This window comes from Rhagoletis zephyria, unplaced genomic scaffold (genome assembly GCF_001687245.7).
Source record: "Rhagoletis zephyria isolate East Lansing unplaced genomic scaffold, Rhagoletis_zephyria_1.1 Rzeph_scaffold_02069, whole genome shotgun sequence".
NCBI classification, from domain to species: domain Eukaryota; kingdom Metazoa; phylum Arthropoda; class Insecta; order Diptera; family Tephritidae; genus Rhagoletis; species Rhagoletis zephyria.
The window spans coordinates 44,082-68,795 of record NW_016159153.1 but is presented as its reverse complement, the minus strand read 5'-3'; the positions used below and the strand labels follow the sequence as shown (position 1 = coordinate 68,795).

General features: G+C 35.7%; 2 protein-coding genes and 1 long non-coding RNA gene across 5 annotated transcripts; 2 read left to right on the top strand and 1 right to left on the bottom strand.

Moving 5' to 3' along the window:
- The first annotated feature begins 1,070 nt into the window (after positions 1-1,070).
- Dim1 (thioredoxin-like protein Dim1) lies at positions 1,071-2,334 on the top strand. Its single transcript, XM_017620169.1, has 2 exons — positions 1,071-1,250; positions 1,312-2,334. The coding sequence occupies exons 1-2, from the start codon at positions 1,173-1,175 to the stop codon at positions 1,660-1,662; spliced, it is 429 nt and encodes a 142-aa protein (XP_017475658.1). The 5' UTR covers positions 1,071-1,172; the 3' UTR covers positions 1,663-2,334.
- Positions 2,335-2,437: 103 nt separating this feature from the next.
- Positions 2,438-3,037, top strand: LOC108365942 (uncharacterized). Its single transcript, XR_001848028.1, has 2 exons — positions 2,438-2,487; positions 2,521-3,037. It is a non-coding gene; the product is annotated as an uncharacterized LOC108365942 (long non-coding RNA).
- An 8,112-nt stretch (positions 3,038-11,149) lies between these two features.
- Positions 11,150-15,741, bottom strand: LOC108365940 (uncharacterized). 3 transcript variants are annotated; one of them, XM_017620166.1, is made up of 5 exons: positions 15,352-15,741; positions 15,038-15,269; positions 14,740-14,941; positions 14,357-14,682; positions 11,150-14,290 (listed from the first exon to the last, which is right to left on the bottom strand). In XM_017620166.1, the coding sequence occupies exons 1-5, from the start codon at positions 15,726-15,728 to the stop codon at positions 11,954-11,956; spliced, it is 3,474 nt and encodes a 1,157-aa protein (XP_017475655.1). In that variant the 5' UTR covers positions 15,729-15,741; the 3' UTR covers positions 11,150-11,953. The 3 variants fall into 3 exon arrangements, with proteins under 3 accessions (XP_017475655.1, XP_017475656.1, XP_017475657.1); XM_017620167.1 differs by having other exon boundaries at positions 14,357-14,679; XM_017620168.1 differs by having other exon boundaries at positions 14,357-14,655.
- Positions 15,742-24,714: the final 8,973 nt, after the last annotated feature.

The following is a 24,714-nucleotide window of genomic DNA, read 5'->3' as shown; positions in this document are numbered from 1 at the left end:
GCAATGTTGCCACTTTTTCTCATTAAACCATGTTCGAATCGTGGAAATTTTGGAAGATCACAGGGTTGCTTTTAGCATTTAGATTCTTAATGCAAAAATGGAGTTGCATTTAGTTGCATTTAGGTGACGAATTTTGTATGGATAAATGTACATTTAGAGTAGCATTTAGAGCTAAATGCGCTAAATGTGCTTTTACGCGTAAGCAAAAACAGCCCATTAGGTTGCCATAATCAGACCAGAAGCGAACCTGTGTCGTAAATCGAAACAAGCGGTTTATCGGGCATAGCAGTAACGGACCCACGTGTCCACAAAAAAAAATCGATGAGAGTAACCCTAGACCAAACCCAGTCCATTGTATGTTTTTGGGGTCGCTGAACACGAATCTGAACTCCGTTTTGCTCCATCACGTCTGGATTTTTTTCTAACCTCAAAAAACATCTCGGATTTTACGTGACAGAGAAAATCCGAGGAGTTTTTTGAGGTTAGGAAAAAATCTAGACGTGGTGGAGCAAAACGGACTTCAGATTCGTGTTCAGTGACCCCAAGAACATATGATAGAGTAGGTTTGGCCAAAGGAACCTTTCATCAAGTTTTTTTTTTTGAACCTGTGTAATTAATTTGGCGAATTTTAGTTTTTTGAGGCCAAGTAGTTGGTCATCGAAGCAAGTCACATCCTCAATGAACGCAGACTTCCGTTTTTGTGGGTGCAAACTGTCAGCTCAATTCTGAATACTCCCGGGGAACTTGTTCTCGGGGAATTTTTTTTCTCCCGAGAAAGAAATCCTCCGATAATCCACTCCCAGGCAGTAGCATGTTCCCTGAAAATTTGGGAGGAGGAAATTCGAACTGTGAAAGAGGTGTTTCACACTTAGAAATTAAATTAAGAAAATCAGCTGATCACAAACATATGCTTTAAAGTAAACAAAAGAAGATATGGTAAACAGATATTAGATCCCACTCGTATGTAGCTTGGCAACTCTGTTATACTGGGCACTTTTCGAATTTCGAATTCGTATGACAGTTGACTGACAGCTGATACGGAACCATATGTTTGTAAACGTTTCCTGAAGTGTCTTGTGGATGAGCTACAAAATTCTCTGGCCGGCATAAAAGCTAGTTACTTTACAATTTTAACATTATACCGCCAGGTTCCTCACTAATAAACTACCAAGATGTCGTATATGCTACCACATTTACACAATGGCTGGCAAGTGGACCAGGCCATACTCTCGGAGGAAGATCGTGTTGTGGTAAGTACCCCGAAAAGAAAAGAGAAGAATTTCCAAGTTTGTTATAATTTTATTCATTTAGGTCATACGTTTTGGACACGATTGGGATCCCGCTTGCATGAAAATGGACGAAGTCATGTACAGCATTGCGGAGAAAGTGAAAAATTTTGCAGTAATTTACTTGGTGGACATCACCGAGGTGCCAGATTTCAATAAGATGTATGAATTATACGATCCCTGCACCGTAATGTTTTTCTTCCGCAATAAACATATAATGATTGATTTGGGTACTGGTAATAATAATAAAATCAATTGGCCGCTTGAGGACAAACAGGAAATGATCGATATTGTAGAAACGGTATATAGAGGAGCAAGGAAAGGACGTGGTCTTGTCGTGTCACCAAAGGATTACTCTACCAAATATAGATATTAAGCGCTATTTTATTATTAATGACTATATAATATATGCACGTATATACAGTATATCAAATTATCACTACTATTAAGTCACCATATCGTTACCTTAATACAAAAAGGCGATAATTTCGAAATTCAGCTTACAAAGTTTAATACATATATTGCTCACTAAAAGCTTAATAGAGTTTTAAAGACATCTACTACAGCAGTAAAAAAGTTTCAGCTGTTTTTTTGAAATCCCAGGTTTTAAAGAAATTCCCAATTTTAGAACTTTGGTTTTTTTAAGTTTTGTAATTGCTCTCTAAAGAGACACAATTTTGGATGAAGCCTTTCTGTATCAAGGTAACGATATGTACGTACATCAGCATGTAATTTTCATCTCATCTATCAGCTAAGTCGGATTGTGTAACTAAAATGCGAATTTAAAAACAAATCTATAGTCTTAATTTTTGAAAAAGCTAATCTATGTGTGTTCATCACCTTCATTTGAATGGAGTAGAGCGTGAGAAAGCCTGGACATGGGCTTACTTTATGGGTAATAATAATAGTATAGAAGTTTTGCCTTCCATATGTATGAGAGGATTAATGAATGCGTTCCTAAAGCTCTCCTCCTAGTAAAAATATTTTGGGACAACGCTTGCTTTTCAGACATATGTACATATGAATGTACATATCGTCACCTGAAATTCCAAATAACGTAACAACTGAAATGGAAAAAGTCGTGACTATTTATTTATTTTTTTCATTAAACGTTGTGGGGAGTGATAATTTGATGAAATCCATCATAGCAATCAAAAAGTGAATTTTGAACTTTTTATAAGTTACGACTTTTCGCATTTCAGTGACGATGATGTTACGTTCTTTTGCATTTCAGGAGACGATATATGAATCTTGTCGAAATGACTGTTGACTCAGTTGAACAAAAGCCCTGCAATTCCTACACCTTTTACTTCCTATGGCGCCCATTTGGCGCTTTCCATATATATAAAATTAAAACGCAAGTTCTTACAATGTACGTATGTAAGTAATAGTTCTTTATTCTGTTACAATTTTTAATTTATTCAGTTACCCTTTTATTTCCTTATATCTAAAGCGCTAACATTCACATAAACTCACTTTTATTTATTTATTTTCTTTGGTTTATTTGTTTCAGTAATTTATTGTAAGTTTTGTTACTTTCGTTTATAACATTTAACTAAGATTTATAACACATTTTTTCGCTAATAACAATTTTTTAATTTTCAAAAGGATTTCGTTTCATTAACTAATTCCTTGCTTCATTGTATCGAAACACTAGTGATTTTGCTCTGTTTCTCTTGATGTTTCGATCTAAATTTAGATTGGTGATGCCTTGTTTAGCATCCGTTTGAAATTTGTGTTTGCAAAAAAAATCGAGTTTTTATTGTTTACCATTTATTTCAGTGAAAAATTATTTTTCATACGCTGTTTTTGAGCGAAAATGAAGGCAGGTTTTTAGGAAAGCTTCAAGAGAAAAATAAATACAACAAAAAATAAATAATTAAATAGAACTAAAATGAAATAGGATTAAATCAAATTTCATTAAACAAAATTTGTTAATTAAATTTTATAAACGTTTATATAAGAATGATATTTATGATTTAAACCATATTGTAGAGCGTTAGAATAGAATTTATTTGCATAAAATTAAGAATTAAGAAAAACTTAATTTTTTTCCTAACATTTTCTGTTTAAAAGTTTTATTCATTATGTTGTAGTTTACAGTGTACTTGTGCGTACCAAATATATATACTTATGTACATATATACATAAAATGTATTCTAAAATTATAAAAACTACTCGAAGTTTTAACGAAACTTTACTTAAGTTCAACCATACCACTCCACTTAAAAAGAGCGACATTGTTTCGAAAGAAAATTTTTCGTTTTTAATAACTCTGAAAAATCCATTTCCTAATAAAATGATTTACTCATTTAATATACATACATATGTATTTTATGTTTTATTATCGTTTGCAATTCTCATTTCGCTGCCAAAATACTGACATATTTTCTCTGTATTTATTAAGCTTCAGCATCTCTTTTGAATTTTTGTCTTCTCTGATCATGAATTTTTGTTACGCTCATTTATGCATTTTTAAAGTTCAATATTATATTCTTTTTTGCAGTTTTCATTAGTCCACCTGCTTTTTGTGAATTCAATTTTTTTTTCATACCACATCCGTATAATTAGATCGTCTATTTTTTGGTTGTTTGTTTTTCACTTTAAGGATCTTCAACAAATTCTTACTACAAATAGTTCAGCTAAGTTTTTGTAACTATGATATTTTTATACATATCTTTTAATTAACTTTTGCTTAATTATTAAACTTGCCTAACCATATTTAATTTTATTTTTTTGTTTTGTTTTTTCCTTTCTTAATTAACTTGCTATTAATGATCTTCAGCAATTTTCAAATTACAATTTATTGCAATTGCAATTTGGGTTTTTATTCTTCGTCTACATCTAACTCAAAATACACGCAGGAAGATGAATGAATGTGTGTACATACATATATATGGATATTTGTCTTACTTAATTGTTTTATTTGATATATTTCCATGGAAGTATGTAAGTGAACTAAATATATAGATAAAATATATGAATTCGATCCCCATATAGCAATTACAATTACAAACTCGCTTTTATGACCAAACCTGTTAAGGACCGCTTTTTATGATTCTCTTTAAGCTTTGCAAATAAATTGTGGTACATTAGACTGTACCAGAATGGAAAAAGTTCACCGCACACCTTCGAATCCTTCGCCTTATTAAATTTTTCGTCATATCTTCGGCATTTACAGTAATTTTGTTCCAAAGTTTATTGATCTTTAGTACCCGGTTCTAGTACTTTCCCATCAGTTCTCAGTTCTTATCACTCTAACATAGCACCCTAATGTCCGTAAATTAAAGTTCAGCAAACAATTGTTAATCTTTTGCTAAAGGAGTATTTCGATTATTTTAAAAAAGTATTAAAAAAATATATATATAAAAAATAAAATTGGCAAAGTGTGTGCATTATAAAAGTGGTATTATTTCTAGGAACTCCCGACTTAAGACACATAAAAATAAGCAAAACATTACAGAAGGTAAGTAAATTAAAATACATAAATTAAAACTATTTTATGAAAAATCGCTTAGAAACCTATTTTTTTACATTCTTATGAAAACTTAATAATAATAACTTTATTTATTCGCCTCCATCCGGGTCAAATCGTATATTATCTATACAAAAGTAGATATAGAGTTTTTTCTTTAATTTGATACCAAAAAAAAAAAAGAAGTGTAATGTACTTTTGACAAGAATATCCTACCTCCATATATTTCGGTGCTCTGAACGCGAATCTGAAATTCGTTATGCTACATCACGTCAGAATTTTTTTCATAACTTAAAAAACAAGGCGAATTTTATGTGACAGGCACATTTTTTGAGGTTAAGAAAAAATTTTGACATGCTTTGAACATAAAAAACATACAGAAAACATATTCCCATCCCCGAACCCTGACAATTTTTTTGTGTGACTACAGGACAGCTGTAAGCAGCCAAATACACATTTTGTCGAATATGTCACGGTTTTCTTCCATATAAAAATAAATTGTGTGTATTCGTTGTATCGAAGCAAATGAGACGAAAAAAAAATTCTAAAAGATCAACGGTAATTTTTAGCCATTTGAAACTTGTACTTTATTATACTAGAATTCAGTGGCTGCAAAACTGCATACCGCATGCTCAGAATATTTCTAGGTGTTGGATTTGATGGACAGTAATAAAGAGAGTTGCTTTTATTATTACAATATAAAGTTACCAAATTTGTGCCTATTAAAGTCTGCGGCCACGAAGTAAAAAGGGAAGATGATATCATATTAGAGATGAGAAGTCATAAAAGATAGTTGTGTAGTAATTGATAAACTAGTGATAACACTAGGAAATCTAATTAAAAAAGCTCGAAATTTTTATGAAAGTTTAATGATTTTTTTTAATATTGCACAAATTTTAAAAATTGAATTTACACGGGGTTTGTTAAAGAAACTATATTTATATAAAAAAATAACCAAAACTAAATAACAAGAAAAAAGTAAATAATATGTGAAAACTTGTCCAAATTAAAAGAGCTCGAAATTGTTATGAAAGTTTATTGATTTTTTTTTTAATATTGCACAAAGTTTGAAAATTGGATTTACACGGGGTTTGTTAAAGAATAAACTATATTTATATAAAAAAATAACCAAAACTAAATAACAAGAAAAAAGTAAATAATATGTCAAAACTTGTCCAAATGTGGTGCGGCTATAGCTTGTTCGACCACTGTATGCATCACAATGTGGGTGTAATATGAAAGAAGTTCAAGAAGGTTGTAGTATGAAAATATTTTGCAAGCGATTGTCACCTGTTCAAAAAGTTTAAAATTATTTAATAAGCTTAATGAATTATTTCAATATGGGTATCAGTCGAAATGGTTTGGAAAAGGCTTCATTTGTAAGGTGGGGTGCCACTTGTTTAAAAAATCCAACTCAACTTTAATAAAAGGAATTAGTTAGTTGAAATATGTACAGCAATGTGGGTGTCAAACGAAAGGTGGTTGTAGTTTGAGAAAAGGGTTGCCATCTGTTGAAAAAATCTAATTTAATTTAATAATCGTTTTAATACACTAGTCGAATGAAAATTTTAGGCAATGACGTGAAATTTTCGATACGATTCGACTCTCGAAAAACGACTTGGACTCGACACGACTCTCGCGATGAGGCTGATTAAGATATGGGTGTCAAACGAAAGAGTGNGAAAACGACTTGGACTCGACGCGACTCTCGCGATGAGGCTGATTAAGATATGGGTGTCAAACGAAAGAGTGTTAACAAGTCTTTATGTGTTTATGCATGTAAGTATGTAAAGTAGTGAAGTATAAAAGACTTATGTATGTACATGTATGTAGTTATGCCTGTGCGTGTGAGTGTAACCGATATTTGACGCATTTGTTTTAGATTTTGAATCTCTAATTTTTATATGTATGTGTTTTCAATTTTGTATTCCTAGCATGAAGGTACCAGTGTTTTGGCTCTAAGGACGACAAACATACATACGTACATAGTAGCGTGGGCCGAAAATCCGCTTTTTTTAGAATTTTTATTGGTAATAAGATGCAAATTTTTAGTCGATGAAAGCTAAAAAAAAATTTTTTTAGCACTTGAACTTTGATGGCCTAAGATATTGACCAAAAATTTTCATCTTTCATACAGATTGTTTTTAGATTGTTTAATGAACCATATTTTTGCTATTACCAATCAAAATTCTAAAAAAAGCGGATTTTCGGCCCACGCTAATTCATATGTATGTTTAGCCCATTAACTTTTTAGATACATATATAAAATAGTATTTTCTACATATTGCAAGTATACATACAAGTACGACCAGTAATCTAAGGTTTTATGCGTATGTTGAGTTCATGAAATTTCATAGAAAAATATGATAGATTTTTTCACGATTTTTACGAAATCTAATTTTTTGGGTGTATATTTTTGTATGTTGGTATCGATGCCTGGCTCTTGCAATTGGGTTTCTATGTCACTATGTATGTATGTATGTAGTAGGTGGGTTAAACTTTAGGAATAAGTCTACACAAAGTTTAAAGTACACCAACTGCTTTACAGTAAACAGCACAATTACAGCACATACATACATACATTGAAGTGTGTCTTCAGCCAACAAGTACTGTGTGTAATGCAAAAATGTATGTACATTTGGCGTGGGCCAAAATTTTTTTTTTTTTGCAGCCATCCCCAGAATTGAAGAATATCTCAACTGAAATTGTAGAAAAGGTCGTTCTTTAAAAATTTTCTGAGACTGCAATTCTACGATAAAATATTTTCTCCATGTAAAATGTATGGAAAACTTCAAAGCCCCAGCGCGCACAATGGTGCTAATGCAAAATTTACTATTGAAAAATGTCTAAGGTATTTTTACTTGAAAGGGAATTAAATTCTTAAGAGATTTAGGATAGAGTTTTTATTTTTGTTTTTTATATTTTTTTTGTTTTAAGTTGAAAAAAATGCACTTCGCAGCAAAAAATTTTTTGCTTGACTCCAAGGCCTTTTTTTGTTAAATGTATTATATTTTTTGTAAATAAATTATTTTTGAAAAATGAGCAACAAAAAATTGCATACGTCGTTTTCCTATAATGTGTTTTTTACAATACACAATTGAAATTTTATCCAAATTTTGCAAAAAAAATAAGTATTTTTTAATATTTGCAAATATATAAGTATCTCGTAAACGTGTAATTTTAATGAAAATTGTAATATCAACAAAATATATCAAATTCAATTCCCTTTTATTTGACACACCACTTGGTTTGATAGGTTCACGAACTCTCCAGATATTAGAAATTTTTACGATGAATTTTTTTTCTTTAATCAAAACCTTTAATTACAAAAACCAAAAAAAATTAATAAAACTCTTAATATTTTGTCATCTTTCAAAAAATAAATAAATTTGGATTTCAAAAATTTTAGGATCCACTGTTAAATACCAACTGATTTCAAAATTAAAAAATACGGTCCTCTTTATATTCGATATTCTTCAGTTCTGGATGGTAGCAGCAGAAAAATAACAAAACTTTTGCATTTTCGGATCACCCTAATGTACATGTGTTTGTATATACATTAGTAGGTATGTAATTAATTTGGATGGCGCGCAAGTGCATACGAATACATTGTTACTGATTTTATACAATTCAGGCTTTATTATAATAATTTTATTTTTATTTATTTTTTTCATTATACAATTTACAATTTTATTAAAATTTTTTTGTTCGTTATTTTTTATTTTCGGGTTTCGTGCAGTTTCTACTAATTTAGTTTACCTACATTCATACATATCTAATACGAGTATTATGTCTTACAAACATGCATATGCATGTCTCTATGTAACTGTTCTAATTGTCAGGTATGTACTATATGCACTTTGGGTGGGTTTGAAGGAAGGCATGGAGAGAAGTCCTAATTATTTCTAATCGTAAATATGATACAGCTACTTTTTTTTTTTGAATTTTTGTTTGTTTGTTTTATTTTTGCACCAAGTGCATGCTATGAAGAGAGAAAAACTAAAATGTTTGTTGTTGTTTTATTCTTAAAACAGGAAATCAACTGAAACCTCTCGAAAAATGTGCGTTTTTCAACTTTTGAGGCACACAATTCTTGTATGTTTTTTAGTATTTTGCAATTTTTTCTGAAACTTTATTATATTTGTTTGATCGTTAAATGATGAAAATAAAATGTATAGTACATTGATATACATTTAGCAGTTTTANTTTTTTATCGTTAAATCAATGATGAAAATAAAATGTATAGTACATTGATATACATTTAGCAGTTTTACAGTTAGTGAAGTTATAACTACATACATACTAAGATAGTCCCTAAAGTTGTTGCATTTTTTTTTTTGGTTTTTCTTCATAGTTTTAGTTCTTTTTTTGTTTTATGGCTGCTAAATTTTTTTTAACATGTATTGAAAAAATCTGTGAGATTTACGAAATTTTTTTTATTTGTAGTAAAAAACTTGCTGTCCTACTTTTTTTTAGTAGTTTTCGGAGTTCTATCTGGACAGAATAAAGGCGGCCCGACAGATAGAAAATATTTTCTGCGTCGCAGGGATGCTTTTGCACAGAACATGGCGAGACGGCACAAAGAAAACATTGCCGCAGACAAAACGTCTAAATTTGGTTGGTTAAAAATCAGCTGGTTTGAATTCATGCCATACATTGTTGTTTTGCGGCATTTGTCCTTTATCAGTTCAAAATCACAGATGTCAGCAAAAAAGCATCTCTGTGTCGATTGTGTGTCGATGTGTCGATGTGTAGTACGATTAAGTACATAAATACAGACCTGCAAGTCAAACTTAACGGCTCTGCAATCCATGCCTGGGCTATGTATAAGATGTGGCCTGTCTCACTAGAATGAGAAGTTTGGACGGCCTCGTCCCCGCTGCCTTAAATGAGTCACTATTTAGATTATTTTTGAAGTAAAATATTCAGGTTTAGTCGCAGATAAGAAAGTTTTATGGAAGCTTCACGTTGAACAAAATACTTCCAAAGCCGTCCCAGCATTCGGGCAAATGTAAACAGGTCTTTGATAAAACGTAGGGTCTGTCACTTAGAAGAGTACTGCGGATTTACACCTCAAGCTTTACCTAGAACATCTGGGGCTGCTTAATCTACCGCCACTTAATATTTTTATCCGGGGGGAGGCCCTTAAGCACACCTGTAGTCTTTAAGGAAATTACTAAAGACAGATGTTTGCACTTCAATGTCTTTTCAATGCCACAGGATAGTACGTCACCGTTGCCTTTGCGGGCTTAACACCAATGCAGGGCTCGGGCTTACACATTGTGGAATCTAAACTGCTGGCCACATCGGTAGTAACGACGAAAAAATGTTCACTTAACTAGAGGAACATGTCTCGTTGTTTCAAGCTGAGGTATTTGCCATCCTCAAGGCCATGAACTAGATTGTGTAAAGTGGGTGGAGAAGCAGGAGTTTGCGTGTCTCTAGTGACAGCCAAGCCTACACACACGTCAGCAACGACAATAGTAATCGTTTGACTGTATACCCATTCCAATAGCGTGGGATTGCCCGATATGTCTTTATAGCCTCGCACCCATACAACAACTACTTGTGAGCTTGTTTAGCAAATTAATAGAAGAATCGATTTGTCATCATGCAGCTTCTTAAAGAGCGAAATACACCACACAAGCGGTTTGACAAACCAAGCGAAATTTCCCTTTGCTTCAAGCCATTTGTGCTGTGTATGGGGGTGTTTGAAGGTTTGACAAACCGCCGTCAAACCTTCAAACACCCCCATACACAGCACAAATGGCTTGAAGCAAAGGGAAATTTCGCTTGGTTTGTCAAACCGCTTGTGTGGTGTATTTCGCTCTTTAGTTGCTGCTAGTTCAGTTTCAAAAACTCTGCCGAGGTCTTGCAGACGGAAACTGGGGCCAAGTGAGTGTTCATGCAGATATACCCGATTTCCTGCTTAGATCTAACTCGGAGCCAACAGTGTTGATGGCTGCCGAATCAGAATGCGAGATCAAGACTGAATCCTCCCCCTCAGTCCAAGGGGCAAGACAGTGTAGTCCAGGCGCCTGGCAAGCATACTTTCACCACTTGCGAAGCAACAGCGCGCCGAGCCTTCGTGGAAATTTTTGAATGTGTGAAGCAAAATACGAAGAAAATACTTACATATGTTCATCGATATGCAGCTGAGTCGAAGCAGGAGTCCATGTAGTAGCAGAAAAAGTACAGAGCTCCTTAAGAATTTCTTGGGGTGCCACAACCCGTCGGAAAGATAATGGAAGCAGATTTTTGGGGTTAAGAAGGCATCTATTACTCAATTAAAAAAGGGGTGTAAATATTATAGTATAAAAAGTTCCTGTTCATTCCACATAATTTTTTTACTTTCATGAATTCTATGAAGGGAAAATATCCAAAATTAAAATTAGTTTCTTCTACGATAAATCAGAAAGTTTATGAAGTTTATTTCGATGATAACAGGATCTTCAGACATTTAAGATTCTTTGAGGCGTTCTTGAAACACAATTCTCTCTGACCTCTAATACAATGTATGTGAAATTTTGGCCAGCTTATCAGCTTATCAGGTCCTTGGTATTACTCACTGGCTTTTTGGCTAAATTAATGGCCAGTTCGATTTTAGTAAAATTCGCATTTACCCTCTTTCAGTTGACATGTTGTTTCTTTTTGTAACGTAATCTTTAAAGCTAGTGAATTATTCACTTATTATTTATTTCTTGTATATGGTTTTTAATAATCCATCGTTAAGTATACTTTTTTTGTAATTATTTTTTTACCAAATACAAATAACAATTTGAATCGCATAAATTGCTCACGAAATGCTATTAAGTTCACCCGTTTGTTTTTGTATTGTTTGTGTTCTTTTTTATTTTTCTTTTTCACTTACAAATGTAAATATTTATTTTCAATTTAAACTCTACGCTAAATTCTTACATTGCAATTATAATTAGTTCTTTTTCTGATCGTTTTCGTGATGAGAATCTAGTACGTACTAAGCTCCTGTAAAAAGTTTTTGTGCCAACTTTGTGTCACAACAGCAAATGCAATTCCTTAACCGGACAGGCGAAGAGTTCAATCAGGATGCCATATCTTTACTTCATCTCACTTTTGATCTAACTTAGAACTTTCGTTTTCGTAAAGTGTTCCATCCCTGGTCCCTGTTCGCTCAGCCCATTTTAAAGATCAAACTTTGTGATTTCGATCCTAGCTAGAACAGCGTCTCCTTCGACCATTTCCGATTGTTACCCGCCATGCTGGGTTCGCGTGATTCGTCACTTTTACTACGCGCACGTTCAACATCCTCCGATGCCGATGAACTGTCTGAACTCTCATCGGTAGGTAACTTTATTAGAGGCAGTTCCAGCATAACCGAGCGGCAAGTCTCCTCTTCGCCACTGCGGGCATTGGGGTCTTGCAAGCTCAAATTGGTAGCACTTCTACTCACCAAAACGTTGGGAGAGTCTGACAGCCTTTCTGCTGTAGTTGTAGAGCTAGTGCCGGTGGCGGTGACGTTTCCGGAGCCGGATCCAGCGCCGCGTAGGATGAGGTTTTTCAGTGATGCGGGCATGCAAATAATTGGCTGTCGCGTTGTTGTAGTGATGAGCATCGAGTCTGAGACCGAGGAGGCACAAGGGTCATCATAGAGTCTGGAGCATGGCAGTTGTGGTTGTGTTGTATTCGTTTGATTTTTCGAAGCCTTCTGGGTTTCTATAGCATAGCGCTGAGTGGCAGTGGCTGCGGTTGCGGCAGCGCTTGCGCCAACGCTAAGGCTACCGCTCGTCTGATTATTGTCCGTAAGCGGACTTGAGCGACCGAAGCTGACTACCGTATTTAAGCTGCTGTGTTCGGTTAGTGTTGCAGAGCCACCCCCACCTCCGCCACCGCCACCACCACTGCCACTACCGCTGGGTCCTTGGGCGCCACCACCACCACAAAGTTCAGTATTCAAAGTAGAGCAGGTATCATCTTCTGTGGTTGTCGTAGTGGTTGGCATACTATGTGGATCGCTGTACTGTTGCAGTAGTTGCGCGCGGCGTGGATGTGTTGGCGAAAGGCTTGTGCAAATAAACGAACCAAAATGCGTCTCGAGTGGCACCGATTCAGCGATTGTGGTCGGCGTCTGGCTGCCGCTGCCTGTGTGGGGAAACTCCCTTAACTGATGTCCGATCAGCGCTACACGATCACTGGAAGGAATGCTGATTGTGCGGTGGCGTTGTAGAAGTGGGCGACGCGCGCGTGCTAGCTTCGTACCAGCCATACTCGATCCAGCGCCCAGGCTATAGCGCTTTTCGATGGGATACTTGAGTGGTTGCGATGCGGGATGTACAGCTACTGAAGCTTCGTTTGAGCTGCCGCCGCCACCACCTCCACTTTGTGTCGGTACGAGCGCTACATTCTCGCGCATGCTATTCGGATCGTGTTCGCCGAAACTGACCTCCTCGCTGTCGCTGCTCAATTGCTGCATATCCTCATCTGTGTCGGCTACACTATCCAGGAACACGGAGTCCTCGTCTACTGAGCGGGCTTCGGAGTCTTGATACTCTAGTGACGAGATTTTGAAGGAACTAAGAGAGGCGAGCGGCGCGCGTTTTTCTACATTGAAGAGCGCTTTCGCTGATATGGTGCCCAAGCTGCCACTACCATTTAGTTTGCCCAAGCTGATGGGCGTGCTATCGATGCTTATGCTACTGGAGTTGGCGGTAACAACTGCTGCAGCGGTAGCGGCTGCTATGGCGGCGGCGGAACTGGTATACGGAAAGCTATTGTTATTGTGCTCTTGCATTGATGGCGGCGTCATCTGCTCGGTCGGGTAGGCGAGCCGTTGCAGCTCGATTATTGCAACCTTTCCACGCAGGCTGCCACGGGAATCCTCCGTAGGCGAGTCGGTGTAATGATGTCCGTAGGCAGCGCTAGTGGAGGGCGTCGCTGGTTGTGGCCCTGACTTGAAGACCGATCCGGCATCACTGAAACCAATCAAACCTCTGTTTTCGAAAAGGTGTTGATTGTAGGGATATATGTCCACCGTATCGGCGCTGATTGAGTGAATTTCTTGTTTGCGCCCGGCTTGCGCGCTTTCCGGATCGTAGTAGGCTATGCTGTGTTTGCGTACAAACTTCTGTGCCTCGGTGTGTGCGTTCGCTACTTTTCGATCAGCACTTATCACCGTATTTGTAGTGCCAGTTTTGCTATGAGTGGTGATGGTAGCCACGGATGTTTTTGATGGCTGTGACTGTGGCTGTGCGTCCCTCTCAGACACTTTTCCGCACGTGGTCACAGTGCCATTCGCGTGCGCCTGCAATTGTTCGTAGAGACTGCGCTCCGACGGACAAGGGGATGGTTTCGGTGTGGGCTGTATGACCTGTATATCCGGATAGTAGTAGTCCCAATTATCAGTACTCGATGCACGTGAGGTTGTTGATAGCTTTCGTTGAAGTGTCGGCGGCAAGTTGCCCAAACCTAAGGTGAACGCTGAACAGCGTCGTTCCAAGTATGAGCTTTCAGTACTGCAACATGTCATTGCGCTGCTACGTCGCGAGTCCTGACCCTTTAGTTGAGTATAGAAGAATATTAATATATTCATGATTAGCGTACAGGGAAGCGGGAAACTTACCGCAGGCGGTACCTCTAGAAACCCACGTTTACTTTTCGTTGAATCGGTGCGTTTCGGCATGTCAGCAAGTTCGTCGAGCCGTGTCCCACTACGTGGGTAGTCGGTGCACTCGAGTTCGTCTTCTGTTTCAATAAAGTAATCTTCATTCCCGAAACTGCTGCCCATCGGATAGTTACTTAGAATACGTGACGACTCGGAGCCACTTTTCCGGCGTCCTGCGGTAAAGCTGCCCACGCCAGAAGTTGCCGAATAGGAAAATCGTCGAGGTGGCTCCAGCAGGCTGCTGTAGCCACCACCACCTATAGTTTCATAAGCAGGAATATCTTCTGCGAATTAGTCGCCAATGCAAATGCCATTTATTTACCAGCAATAAATACACTTACCCACTGAGGAAAAGCGATATCCCCGATTTAACATTGGTGGCGCGCTGACATTGCCCAAGGATAGTAATCGTTGTCGACGATAGATAATAGCATCGTATTCATCGGGGTATATCGACATGCCAGTTGCAACCATGGCCTCCTGAATTTCACGCTCCTCTTCCTCTTGCATGCAGACGGCGGCTACAGCAGCCATTTTGGGATCCTGAAAATGTATTCAAGGGAAAATAAGTGGCATAGACTTCGTTATGTGAAAGTAAGAAAAGCAAGGCAAGAAGGTGCCTAGGAGGAGGCAACTTACCTTCAGCACTTTCATTGTCTCATTGGAACTGCTGCGACTCTTCCAAACTATAAGAAATACCAAAAATCCGAAAAATCCACTCAGCGTCGCGGCAATTCGTACACCAGTCATCACGTCGTAGGTGGCATAGAACTCCTGCTGCTCAATTTGCCGCTCAATCAGACTTTTATTGTAACGGCCCTTGCCCGTATATTGCATGGGCTCATTTGTGCCGTCGTATACGAATGCGGTACTACAAAAAAAAAAAACAAAAATCATAAGTTCAAAGCGAGCTTAAAAGCAATCACACATGTAATCCTTATCACTTGTCTTACCCAGTCGTCGTCGTCGTTGTATTCGTGTTAGGTAAGGCGCCGCTATTCCCATTTGTCGCAAATTGTTTGGCGCGAGCTGCATTGCCGCCATTTTTGCGAAGTGTAGGAGGATCAGTAAATGCAATGAGTGGCATGGCCAGTTTGTCCAACATATCCGTTGCAGCCAAACGTGCTGGCTTAACGCCATTGATAATTTGATTGGCATTTGTTGTTGTTTTTATTATTGTTGCACTTGCCTTAACAGTCGATTTGGAAGCCTTTGAAGTGGAAGAACTCGTTGCTGTTGATGACCTTGAAGTGTCCGATGATGTAGTTGATTTTATCGACGACAACGTTGATGACGACGCGGCAGCGGCACGTCGTGTAATTTTTGCCATCTCTAAATAGACATTTTCTGGAAAAAGAAAATGGAAAATATAAGAGATTTTTCTTAATCAATATATAGCATGATTCATGATTATTATGGAGTTCATAGAATCTTCGAGAGTTTAATTGAAAATAGTATTCAAAATAGGCAAATTTAACATTTTAAAGGTGTCCGGAAAGTTTAATTTTAAATTTATTTTCTTGCCCGAAAACAATCTCTCTATACATCGGCGTAGCCAGAATAAAATTTGGGGGGGGGGGGCTCGACCCTATTAAGCTGGCAATTCAGGGTACTATTTTATGTATATATAAGGAAAATTTTAAAGTTAGGGGGGGGCGGGCTCGAGCACCCCCTGCCCCTACCTGGCTACGCCCATGCATACATATGTACGTNTGAATGGATAGGGGCCTGATGCCAGGAGTCTCTGGTGAGCATTTTCGGGCTAGAGTTAGCTTGTTTTATTTGGGTTGAGTTGAAAAGATCCTGTTTTGCTTCTAGCTTTTTTTCTTAAAATCATTCAGCTTTTTGCTATTGCTCAAAATACTTAGTGCAAATTTAAATAGTGTTAATATATTTAATGAAGCTTTGACTTTATCCGATATCTGCGTGGGTAGACTGGTTTTTGTTCGACACATCAGCTTCAGGATTGACCGAAAGGAAAGCAGTAGTTGCAGGACGACACCGGTGGATTTCTACACGGATGGGTCGAAGCTTGACGGTATGGTCGGTGGATGTTTCATTCATGCAGGGCGCCAGCATCAGGCAGAGCTAGCATTAAGGAAACAATAGAATGTCTGTTAAACTGCTCGACTTTGGCAAAGGAATTTCCACCTGATAGACTCATTTGGGTACCAGACCATATTGATATTGCAGGGAATCGCGCTCCGGAGAAATTGGCCAGGAAAGGTACCTTCGAAACGCGATTACCGGGTAAAGAGTGGGTGTACTTTCTTTTTAGTAAGCTTATGGGGAGGATAATAGAGTATTGGTTCTCACGCGATGGAGCTAAATAACACAATAAATAGTCACTGCTTACAAAACAATGAGATGGAATCAAAACTTTGTCAAAAGCTGCCTAGATTTTTTGAGGCTACGAAAAATATTTACTAAAGTACAAAATAAGTTGTTCCTTACAGTAATGCATCATTTTTATCTTAAAAGTTGACGCTATTGTGAAGTTATAATAACAACCAAAAATATTTGATTTTCTTGGCCATAACTAAAATTTTGATTTAATTTTTTTAGTTTTATTTTTTTTTTTGGCCATTTAGCCTTTTCTCTGAAAAAGTTCTGGCAACACTGCTAATAAACTTTAAATTATCAGATAATGTTTTGCTACCCTAGAACCCTATATCATTCAATAATGTCTCCTTCGGGGTATTCTTGAAGGGGCTGAGCTCGTCCTTTTAAGCGCCGGCACTTCTCTGGAGTATTAATGTGGGCGCTTGTGTGGCTGTGTAATTGCTATTCAGCGGTGTTCTGTATTTCCCTTTCGTCCGAAAACTTAAAGCTTCGTCTTATTTGAGTTTGAAAAATACATATCAGCTTATTGAAATGCTCTACTAAATTAAATCAAAAACAAGTTAATTGGAAACTGATATACTCTAAATACATATATATACGTACATAACTTTTCGTCATGCTAGCATTGTTCTACAGCTGAAATGCATTTTTCACTAAGTCATACGCACACAGCCACACACAAACTGGCACACATTGTTTACCTGAAGTTGCCAAGTTGGCGGCGACAAGTGTTTTGTGTGGTAACAAAAATAAGGCAAGACAAGCAATGTATGTATGTACATAGTATATATATGTATCCATGACTATATGACAACTTTTTGTTCTAAGCTTTTCTTTGTAAAAGTAAAACACAACACACTTGGTGTCAAAACTGTCGCCTCTATTAAGGAACTTGCATTCACTTTTGTACATACGAAACATATTTAGTAGAAAGTGCTACATACAATGCTCAAGTACTCATATGACGTTCATTGTCGGCATCTCTTTCGGTCGGTATGTCGTTATCAACCGCCATTGTGCGTCGAGTAGAAGGTGAACCAGAAGATGCACAAAAGGCGAAGACGTAAAAAAAGTTTATTGTCTACATCCCAGCACTAAATTAAAAATGGAAGCAAACTAGCTCACGTATGTACATTAGGCAAATGACTTTTTTACATACATATCTTTGGCATTTTATTAAAACAACTTAAGTGACTTTGGAAGACTTGACTTTGAATTAAAAAAATAAAATTTTCGCTTAAAAAATTTTATATTTTTATCACGTTACACCTGTTAACCTGCTAGTTAATCGTTGAGATATTGTGTGTTAATCGAATGAAATATTGCTTTAAGGAGAAAATAGCTTATCTCGAGATAAGCTGCTTTAGTAAAATGTCACAGATATGTACATAATGCTACAAATTTCGATCCAAATTTTAATTTTTTTTCTCAAAAGTGTTAAATTTTTTTAAGCATACAGTTTTATAGCCCTTTCAATTTTAGTGCAATAATGTGCCTAAAAACTACTGTTGATTTCTTAGATTTTTTTTTTGCGAAAGGTATTGCGGTTTTCTTCCATATAAATATAAATTGTGTTTATTCGCTATATGGAAACAAATACGAAAGAAAAATTCTTAAAAATCAACGGTAATTATAAGTCCTTGAAACAACTTCATTATTGTACTAAAATTGAAAACGCTATAAAATTGTATACTCAAAAAAAAAACATGTAGCATTACTGAGAAATATTTAGAATTTGTATGCAAATTTGTTGAGTTTTTTTTCTACAAAATTTTAAACTTGGGTTAAAATGGGTTTTGTTAGAGAATCAAGTGTATTTTAATTAGCAATTCTCAAAATTAAATAAATTAACATGAGTGGTAAACAATATCACTTTGAAATGGGGTGTGGTTGATATCACCAATATTGTAAACGAGCAAATCTCAAGCCAGAAAAGAAAAACGCTAAAGCATTCGTCTTGCATATATATATTTCAATCAATGCTGTTCCAGAAATGAGTAGAATAAAAAATAAATCAGTATTTGAACCATTTTAGCATTAAAACATTTTTTAGGCGAAAAAGTACCGACGTTATTCATTTTTTCGTTGTCACTTGAAAAAATCATAATTGCTTTTGTTTTTATTAACTTTGGGAAGTTTTCAAACAGAATACTCATATTAGAGGCAATGGACGTTGGCATCAAATACAACATAAATATCTGTGAAGTACAGGTTTACAAAAAAAAGTTTCTGCATATTGAAGCAAACCTCTATATTCCGAGGTCTGTTAGCCCCCATACGACACTTTTTTGTCAAAAATTTTACACTTCTTTCTACGAGTTTTTGTACCAAATTTTGGCAAAATCTTTATTCTTGTTGGTTTTTCATCATTTCTCATTCACTACTCGCAGGTATGTTTAATTAAAAAATGTCATATGCCTAATGTGCATAAGTTAGTATGTAGGAGTGTGCATGTAAACGCTTCACTTACGAGTTGCAGTTAATAGATATGTGTACAAAAAACTAGTTCTATATTTCTTAGTTTTTTTTAGGAACTGTGTTGGTTAACCAATGGCCTTGCTTTTGAGCCACGGAAATGATACGAGAAATATACTTTTTCATAAGGCAAGCGTTTTGTTGCACTCTTATTTTTTTTTTTAACTTTCTTCGAGGCTGTTAAGCCTAGAATTGCTGCAAAATAACTAAATAAGCTCGACGATATTATTTATAACTAGGATATACCTGGCCTGTTGCACTGCGCCTTGAAAGTATTTTTGCGCTGTTTGATACCCGTATTGTAATATTTCATTTATTTAATTAATTTAATTGAATAACATTTTTCAAACAGGTGGCAAACCCGCTCAAACATATTTACGGCAGTAAACTTTCCTAAACCTCTTCAGTTTGTTACTCATATTGCAATATTCAATTTATCCTATCAATTAAATAAATAAATTTTTTCAAACAGGTGGCAACTTTAAAAAAAATATTTTCCTCAGTAAGCCTTTTCGACAGCCATATTGCAATATTTACTTCATTTATCGAAACTGGAATTTTCTAACAGGTTGGCAACTCTAAATTGTTTTCTTTTTATATTTTAAGTTAGACCTCTAGCAATACATCGGTGAAAACTGCACTGAATAATAATAAAGTTTCAATAAAAAAAAAAATATATGTGTGAAATCGCGTGTGAACGTGCGTAATTAAAAAACGAAGCTGCGTTACCGTGTTTGAAAAAAATATTAGAAAACGTGAGAATGCGTGACTTACAAAGTCACCATCGTGAGTGAGTTTTCCTAAAATTTTACATAAGAATTTAAATAAAAATTTCGCAGGTCCAACAATTTTCTATTTCTGTAAACGTGTGTTATTGTCTAATAACCTAATTAAATTTTATCGCACTAAAACCAAAGGTGCCGCACAAAAAAGTCCTTCCTTCTCCATGATCCGTTACCTACAGACGCTTTCTAAAATGTCCAGCAACATTCACTGAAAATCACCTTTAGCAACATAAATAAGCGTATTATCCCCTCTTCCTACTTCACTTCACTTAACTCTCTGCTTTCGTGACAATTAGCAAATGCAAGCGGCAACTCGAATTACATAACCTTACTGCTGCTGACCGACCATACTTTTGTATTAGCCAAAGCGCAATTAACGCTACGGCAACGTAGTCGACAATCAGGAACTAAAAGACTGTCAGCAAACCAGCCAGCCATACGAAATCCGTTTAACAAGTGTGTATGTATGTGTACGTGTATGTATGTTTGTATGTGTGTGCTGATAGCAAAGCTGACGAACCAAAGGACACTAGTGTGGTCAGTGTTTTAACTCGTAAAGCCACAAATTGTATGCGCTCATACAGCTACTTAACTAGCCGGCTATCATTCCAAGGAGACTAATTTCATTTGCGTTGCTTAACTTTCGTATTTATCCACAGTTGTCGCAGCTATATTTAGGTCAATTGTCGTGTGATTTTTGAACAGTCGGTTATTTGATTACGAACGAATGCTGATCGCTTAAATGCAAGGTAGAGTTTAAAGTGGAGGAAGAATATAAAAAAAATAGAAATTTGTAATGGATACTCCCTTCTATCGAATCTAAAGCTAACCACAATATTCGAATACAAGAATTTTAATTGGATGAGCTACGAAGTATCTAAAATGTTGCAACTTCAAAATAAGTTAAATTTTCTTTTCTTACTTTCTGTTTACTTTGAGACTGTGAGGTATTTTTTTTTACTCTCTAAGCTCTCCATACATCTTTCTACTTATACATATGTATGTATGTACATATGTACTTATTTGTGGACTTTTCATGCAAAATACAATGCCAATAATGAGGCAGCTAAAAAAAAATTGTTGACAGTCGCATAGAAATGAACAAACGAATTTTTGAAGGTAAATCAATTGAAGCGAAATGATTGCTTCAATTGCTATTGTAATGCGTTAGCCAAGTGTACATAACGTAGCTGTGCATATGAATGGATATGTATATATGCACGTGTGTGTGCACATTTGTATGTAAATAAACTTGTATAAATTTCGAAGGTAAAAAAAAAAATGGAGACAGTATTATGGAAAGACTAGTTAGTTACAAACTGAGTAAGAGCAAAAGTAAAAATTTATTATTTACTCTTAATAGATAGCTCCTTGTGATCCTGATGAAGGTTTTGTTTTTCGCTGGTTGGAATGGCTCTGAAAAAAATTATTACAAATAGTAGAATTTATCAGGACCAATAGCGATGCTATAGATCCATTGCGATTAATCGGTTAATCAAGTTTTTAATTAATCATAATTCTGATTAGTCAAATAATTTGATTAGTATCAAATAATCAATCAAATAATTTGAATGATATTTTTCTTATTAATCAAAATAAAATGCCACACAAGTACGTACGACGTAAATATGTGCATATGTATGTAGCTCCTTAAAATGAAAAATACGTATACATATATACGTCCATTCGTACATATGTATAAATTATTTTCACTTTGCTGATTAATCAAATTAATTAGATTCTGATTAATCAATTTGTAATTAATTGGAAAACTAATCAGTTAGAATAATCAAAAATAATTTTTCTTTGATTAATTTCTTGATTTTTCTTTCGATTAATCAGCTTGTTCGATTAATTGATTAAACGCACATCCCTAATTTTTTCCTTCGCTCTTGGTTAGTTAAAGAAGGCTATAATATATTAGGCTTCCCTAAAACATAACTAACTGCTAACAGTACCTGGGTAGACAAATTCCTAATAATGAAGGGTTCGACTGTGGATGAAATATGGCATCCACTTGACCTGGTCGGGGGCTTGTGGCTGGCGTGAGGGCATGAGGAATGCTGGCTCGGTCGTTCTGTATACAGACGGATCGAAGATGGAGAAACCGAACTGCCGAACTACAGAAGCATGTCGATTTCCTTTAATCGATCCGGAAGGCGCAGAAGGTATGGACCAAAACACAAGGCTGCACGGTGTCCAAAATTATGTTCAGAGCGTATGACGTAAAGCTCTCGAAGTTTCTCCTATTACTGGTGGGTGTTCTAACGGAATATGGTATGCTGTCATCGCATTCTCTAAAATTGGCTCTGAGTGATAAAATACATACATATGTAGAAGATCGAGGATGAAACAGAAGACAGTGGAGCATATCTTCTGCGAGTGTCCTGCTCTTATCAGAATGCGGATAAGCATGCTGAGAGCAGTCCTTCTGCCTAATCTGAAGTACAAGATGAGGAACAACTAGGTGTTCCACTTTGCCAAGAGAACTACGATGTTCCTTAACATTTTGTCTGTGTGGTCCAGTCATCTGGTTCTTGTGAGAGTGCATATGTTTATGACCGGCTAATTAATCTGTGAAAAACTTGATGTTGGCTCTATTCTAGCGCAAGGTTATCCAAAGAGCCAGGCCAGTACAGGGCCCCAACTGATCGCCAGTACTAATTGTGTTCTAAGGTTAACCACTCTCTAAAAATTTCATAAAAAAATAAAAATATTAAATAAACAAAAGAAATATACTTAGTCAAATCTGGTCAAAACAAGGCATTTCCATTATCTTGGCTATAGTGGTACATATAAATTTCTCATGTCAGAAAGCCGCATTATCTGCGAAGAAGTTGAAAATCTTCCATTTTAAGCTCTTCAATTACTTGGGAGCCCATTTCCTTTTGGCCTGTTTGTTAAACCTCCCTATGATATGCCAGCTTCCGTTTCAATTCAATCTAACTTCCGCAATGACCTTTGGTTGTGCTAATCTGTGAACAATACGTTTTACTGTCGACTATGTAGTAACTTTGTATGTATGTATGTATGTATATAGCATACTTATGCATACCAAAGTAATCTCCATCCATGCAGTCGTTAAAATTTTTTCAGGGATTTTGTAGCAATTTTGAACATGCATACATGTGTACATACATATGTGTTTATGTAGGATAAGCACATGAGTGCTTGGGTTCGAATGCGCGTATATATACATATAAATATGTATGAGTGTGTACAATTCCAATTAAGTTTCACTTTTTTTCTCTCAGCGCACCGAAATATTGAAGGCGCATAATAAAGTTGGTTGGGGTGGAGCGCGAGCAGTTATTCCAAAAAGATAGTTGCATTTGCATACATACATACATACATCCATACATACATATGTACAATATGATTGATATTCAAGTGTTCATGCACATAATCATTCAAATGATTGCATTTGTATTCATAATTCACACTCCAAGTCCTCAATTCGATTCGCTTCACTCTTCAAAGGCAACACTTAATTTTGATTCACATTTTCACTTCACCAAATCAATTCACCAAATCAAGAACAAACGCATCAAATGCTCTATTGCGCTTTTCTGAGTGCTGCTTTTGACGGTGACTGTGGGTCAAACCAGCATGAAATTAGATTTTGTGTGCTTGTTTAAGGCGATACTTGGAAACGTTGTCTATTTTGTAGGTGTTTTGCATTCCATTCATATTTGATGAGATATTTTGTAAACATTCTAGCACAATGCCTTTGTACATAAGTATGCAGTGTAATGCGATCAAATTTGCTTAAGCGAAGAAAAGGCAAGCAAGGATCTGAATACTCATGTGTATACATACATAGGCCTATATACATATGTATGTTAGTAGGTGCGTATGAATGGCAGGGCACCTGCACGTACTCTGCTGTAGCATTTTAGGATTATATCTAATCAACTTTTATCAGTTCATTTCCAATGGATTGCCGCAATTCAATGCAAACTCTTGTGAACACGTACGGCATTTCTGTTTTCTGATAATTGTGCGAACTCGAATTTATGCTGGCATACAAATGATCACATCACATATCACGTAAGTATGTAGACGAATACAAATGTATGTGTGGCAGAACTTGCTGGTGAAATAATCCTTATGAATTCATTATTTGAAATACAACCGTCCCTTTGGGCAATAACGTTCCATCATTCAAATTACCAAACCTATTTTTTTGTGTTAATAAATACTATTGAATGGCTTTACTTATTTGCGAAAGTAGATTGATAAGTACAGTTAAGTCTTCGCTGAACAAGCCAAAGTTAATTTGATTAAATTTTTTATTTTATTAATTAAAATTAATGTTTATTTTATATTTTACTTTTTAAACTTGATTTTACTTCTTTAATTTTTATTTAATTTTTATTTAACTTATTTTGTACTGTTTTCTCAGGCAGGTTTTAAAATTTGTCTGCCGTTCAAACATATTTTTTCATAACAAAATTTGTGTTTAAAGGGCAGAAAAACTTTAAAACCTACTTGAGAAAACGGCCCTTAGTTTATCCAATTTTATTTTATTTTTCCATGTTGTATAATTTATTTTGTTATGGTTTAGTTTATATTATTTTAATTTTTGTTATTTATTACCTATATTACAATTATATTCAACAATGTTTTTGAGTTTGAGGCCGTTTATATATGAAAAATGGTGTGAAAAAACCACAATAACTTACATACATTTATATATAAAAAAATATCAGC

What these genes read in the sequence shown, in the direction of transcription:
- Dim1 (XM_017620169.1), top strand. Translation starts at nt 1,173, where the DNA reads ATGTCGTATATGCTACCACATTTACACAATGGCTGGCAAGTGGACCAG. An exon ending in CGGAGGAAGATCGTGTTGTG is followed by an intron (nt 1,251 to 1,311) that starts GTAAGTACCCCG and finishes TTATTCATTTAG; the next exon opens with GTCATACGTTTTGGACACGA.
- LOC108365940 (XM_017620166.1), bottom strand. Translation starts at nt 15,728, where the DNA reads ATGGCAAAAATTACACGACGTGCCGCTGCCGCGTCGTCATCAACGTTG. An exon ending in ATATCGCTTTTCCTCAGTGG is followed by an intron (nt 14,683 to 14,739) that starts GTAAGTGTATTT and finishes ACTAATTCGCAG; the next exon opens with AAGATATTCCTGCTTATGAA. An exon ending in TTCTAGAGGTACCGCCTGCG is followed by an intron (nt 14,291 to 14,356) that starts GTAAGTTTCCCG and finishes ACTCAACTAAAG; the next exon opens with GGTCAGGACTCGCGACGTAG.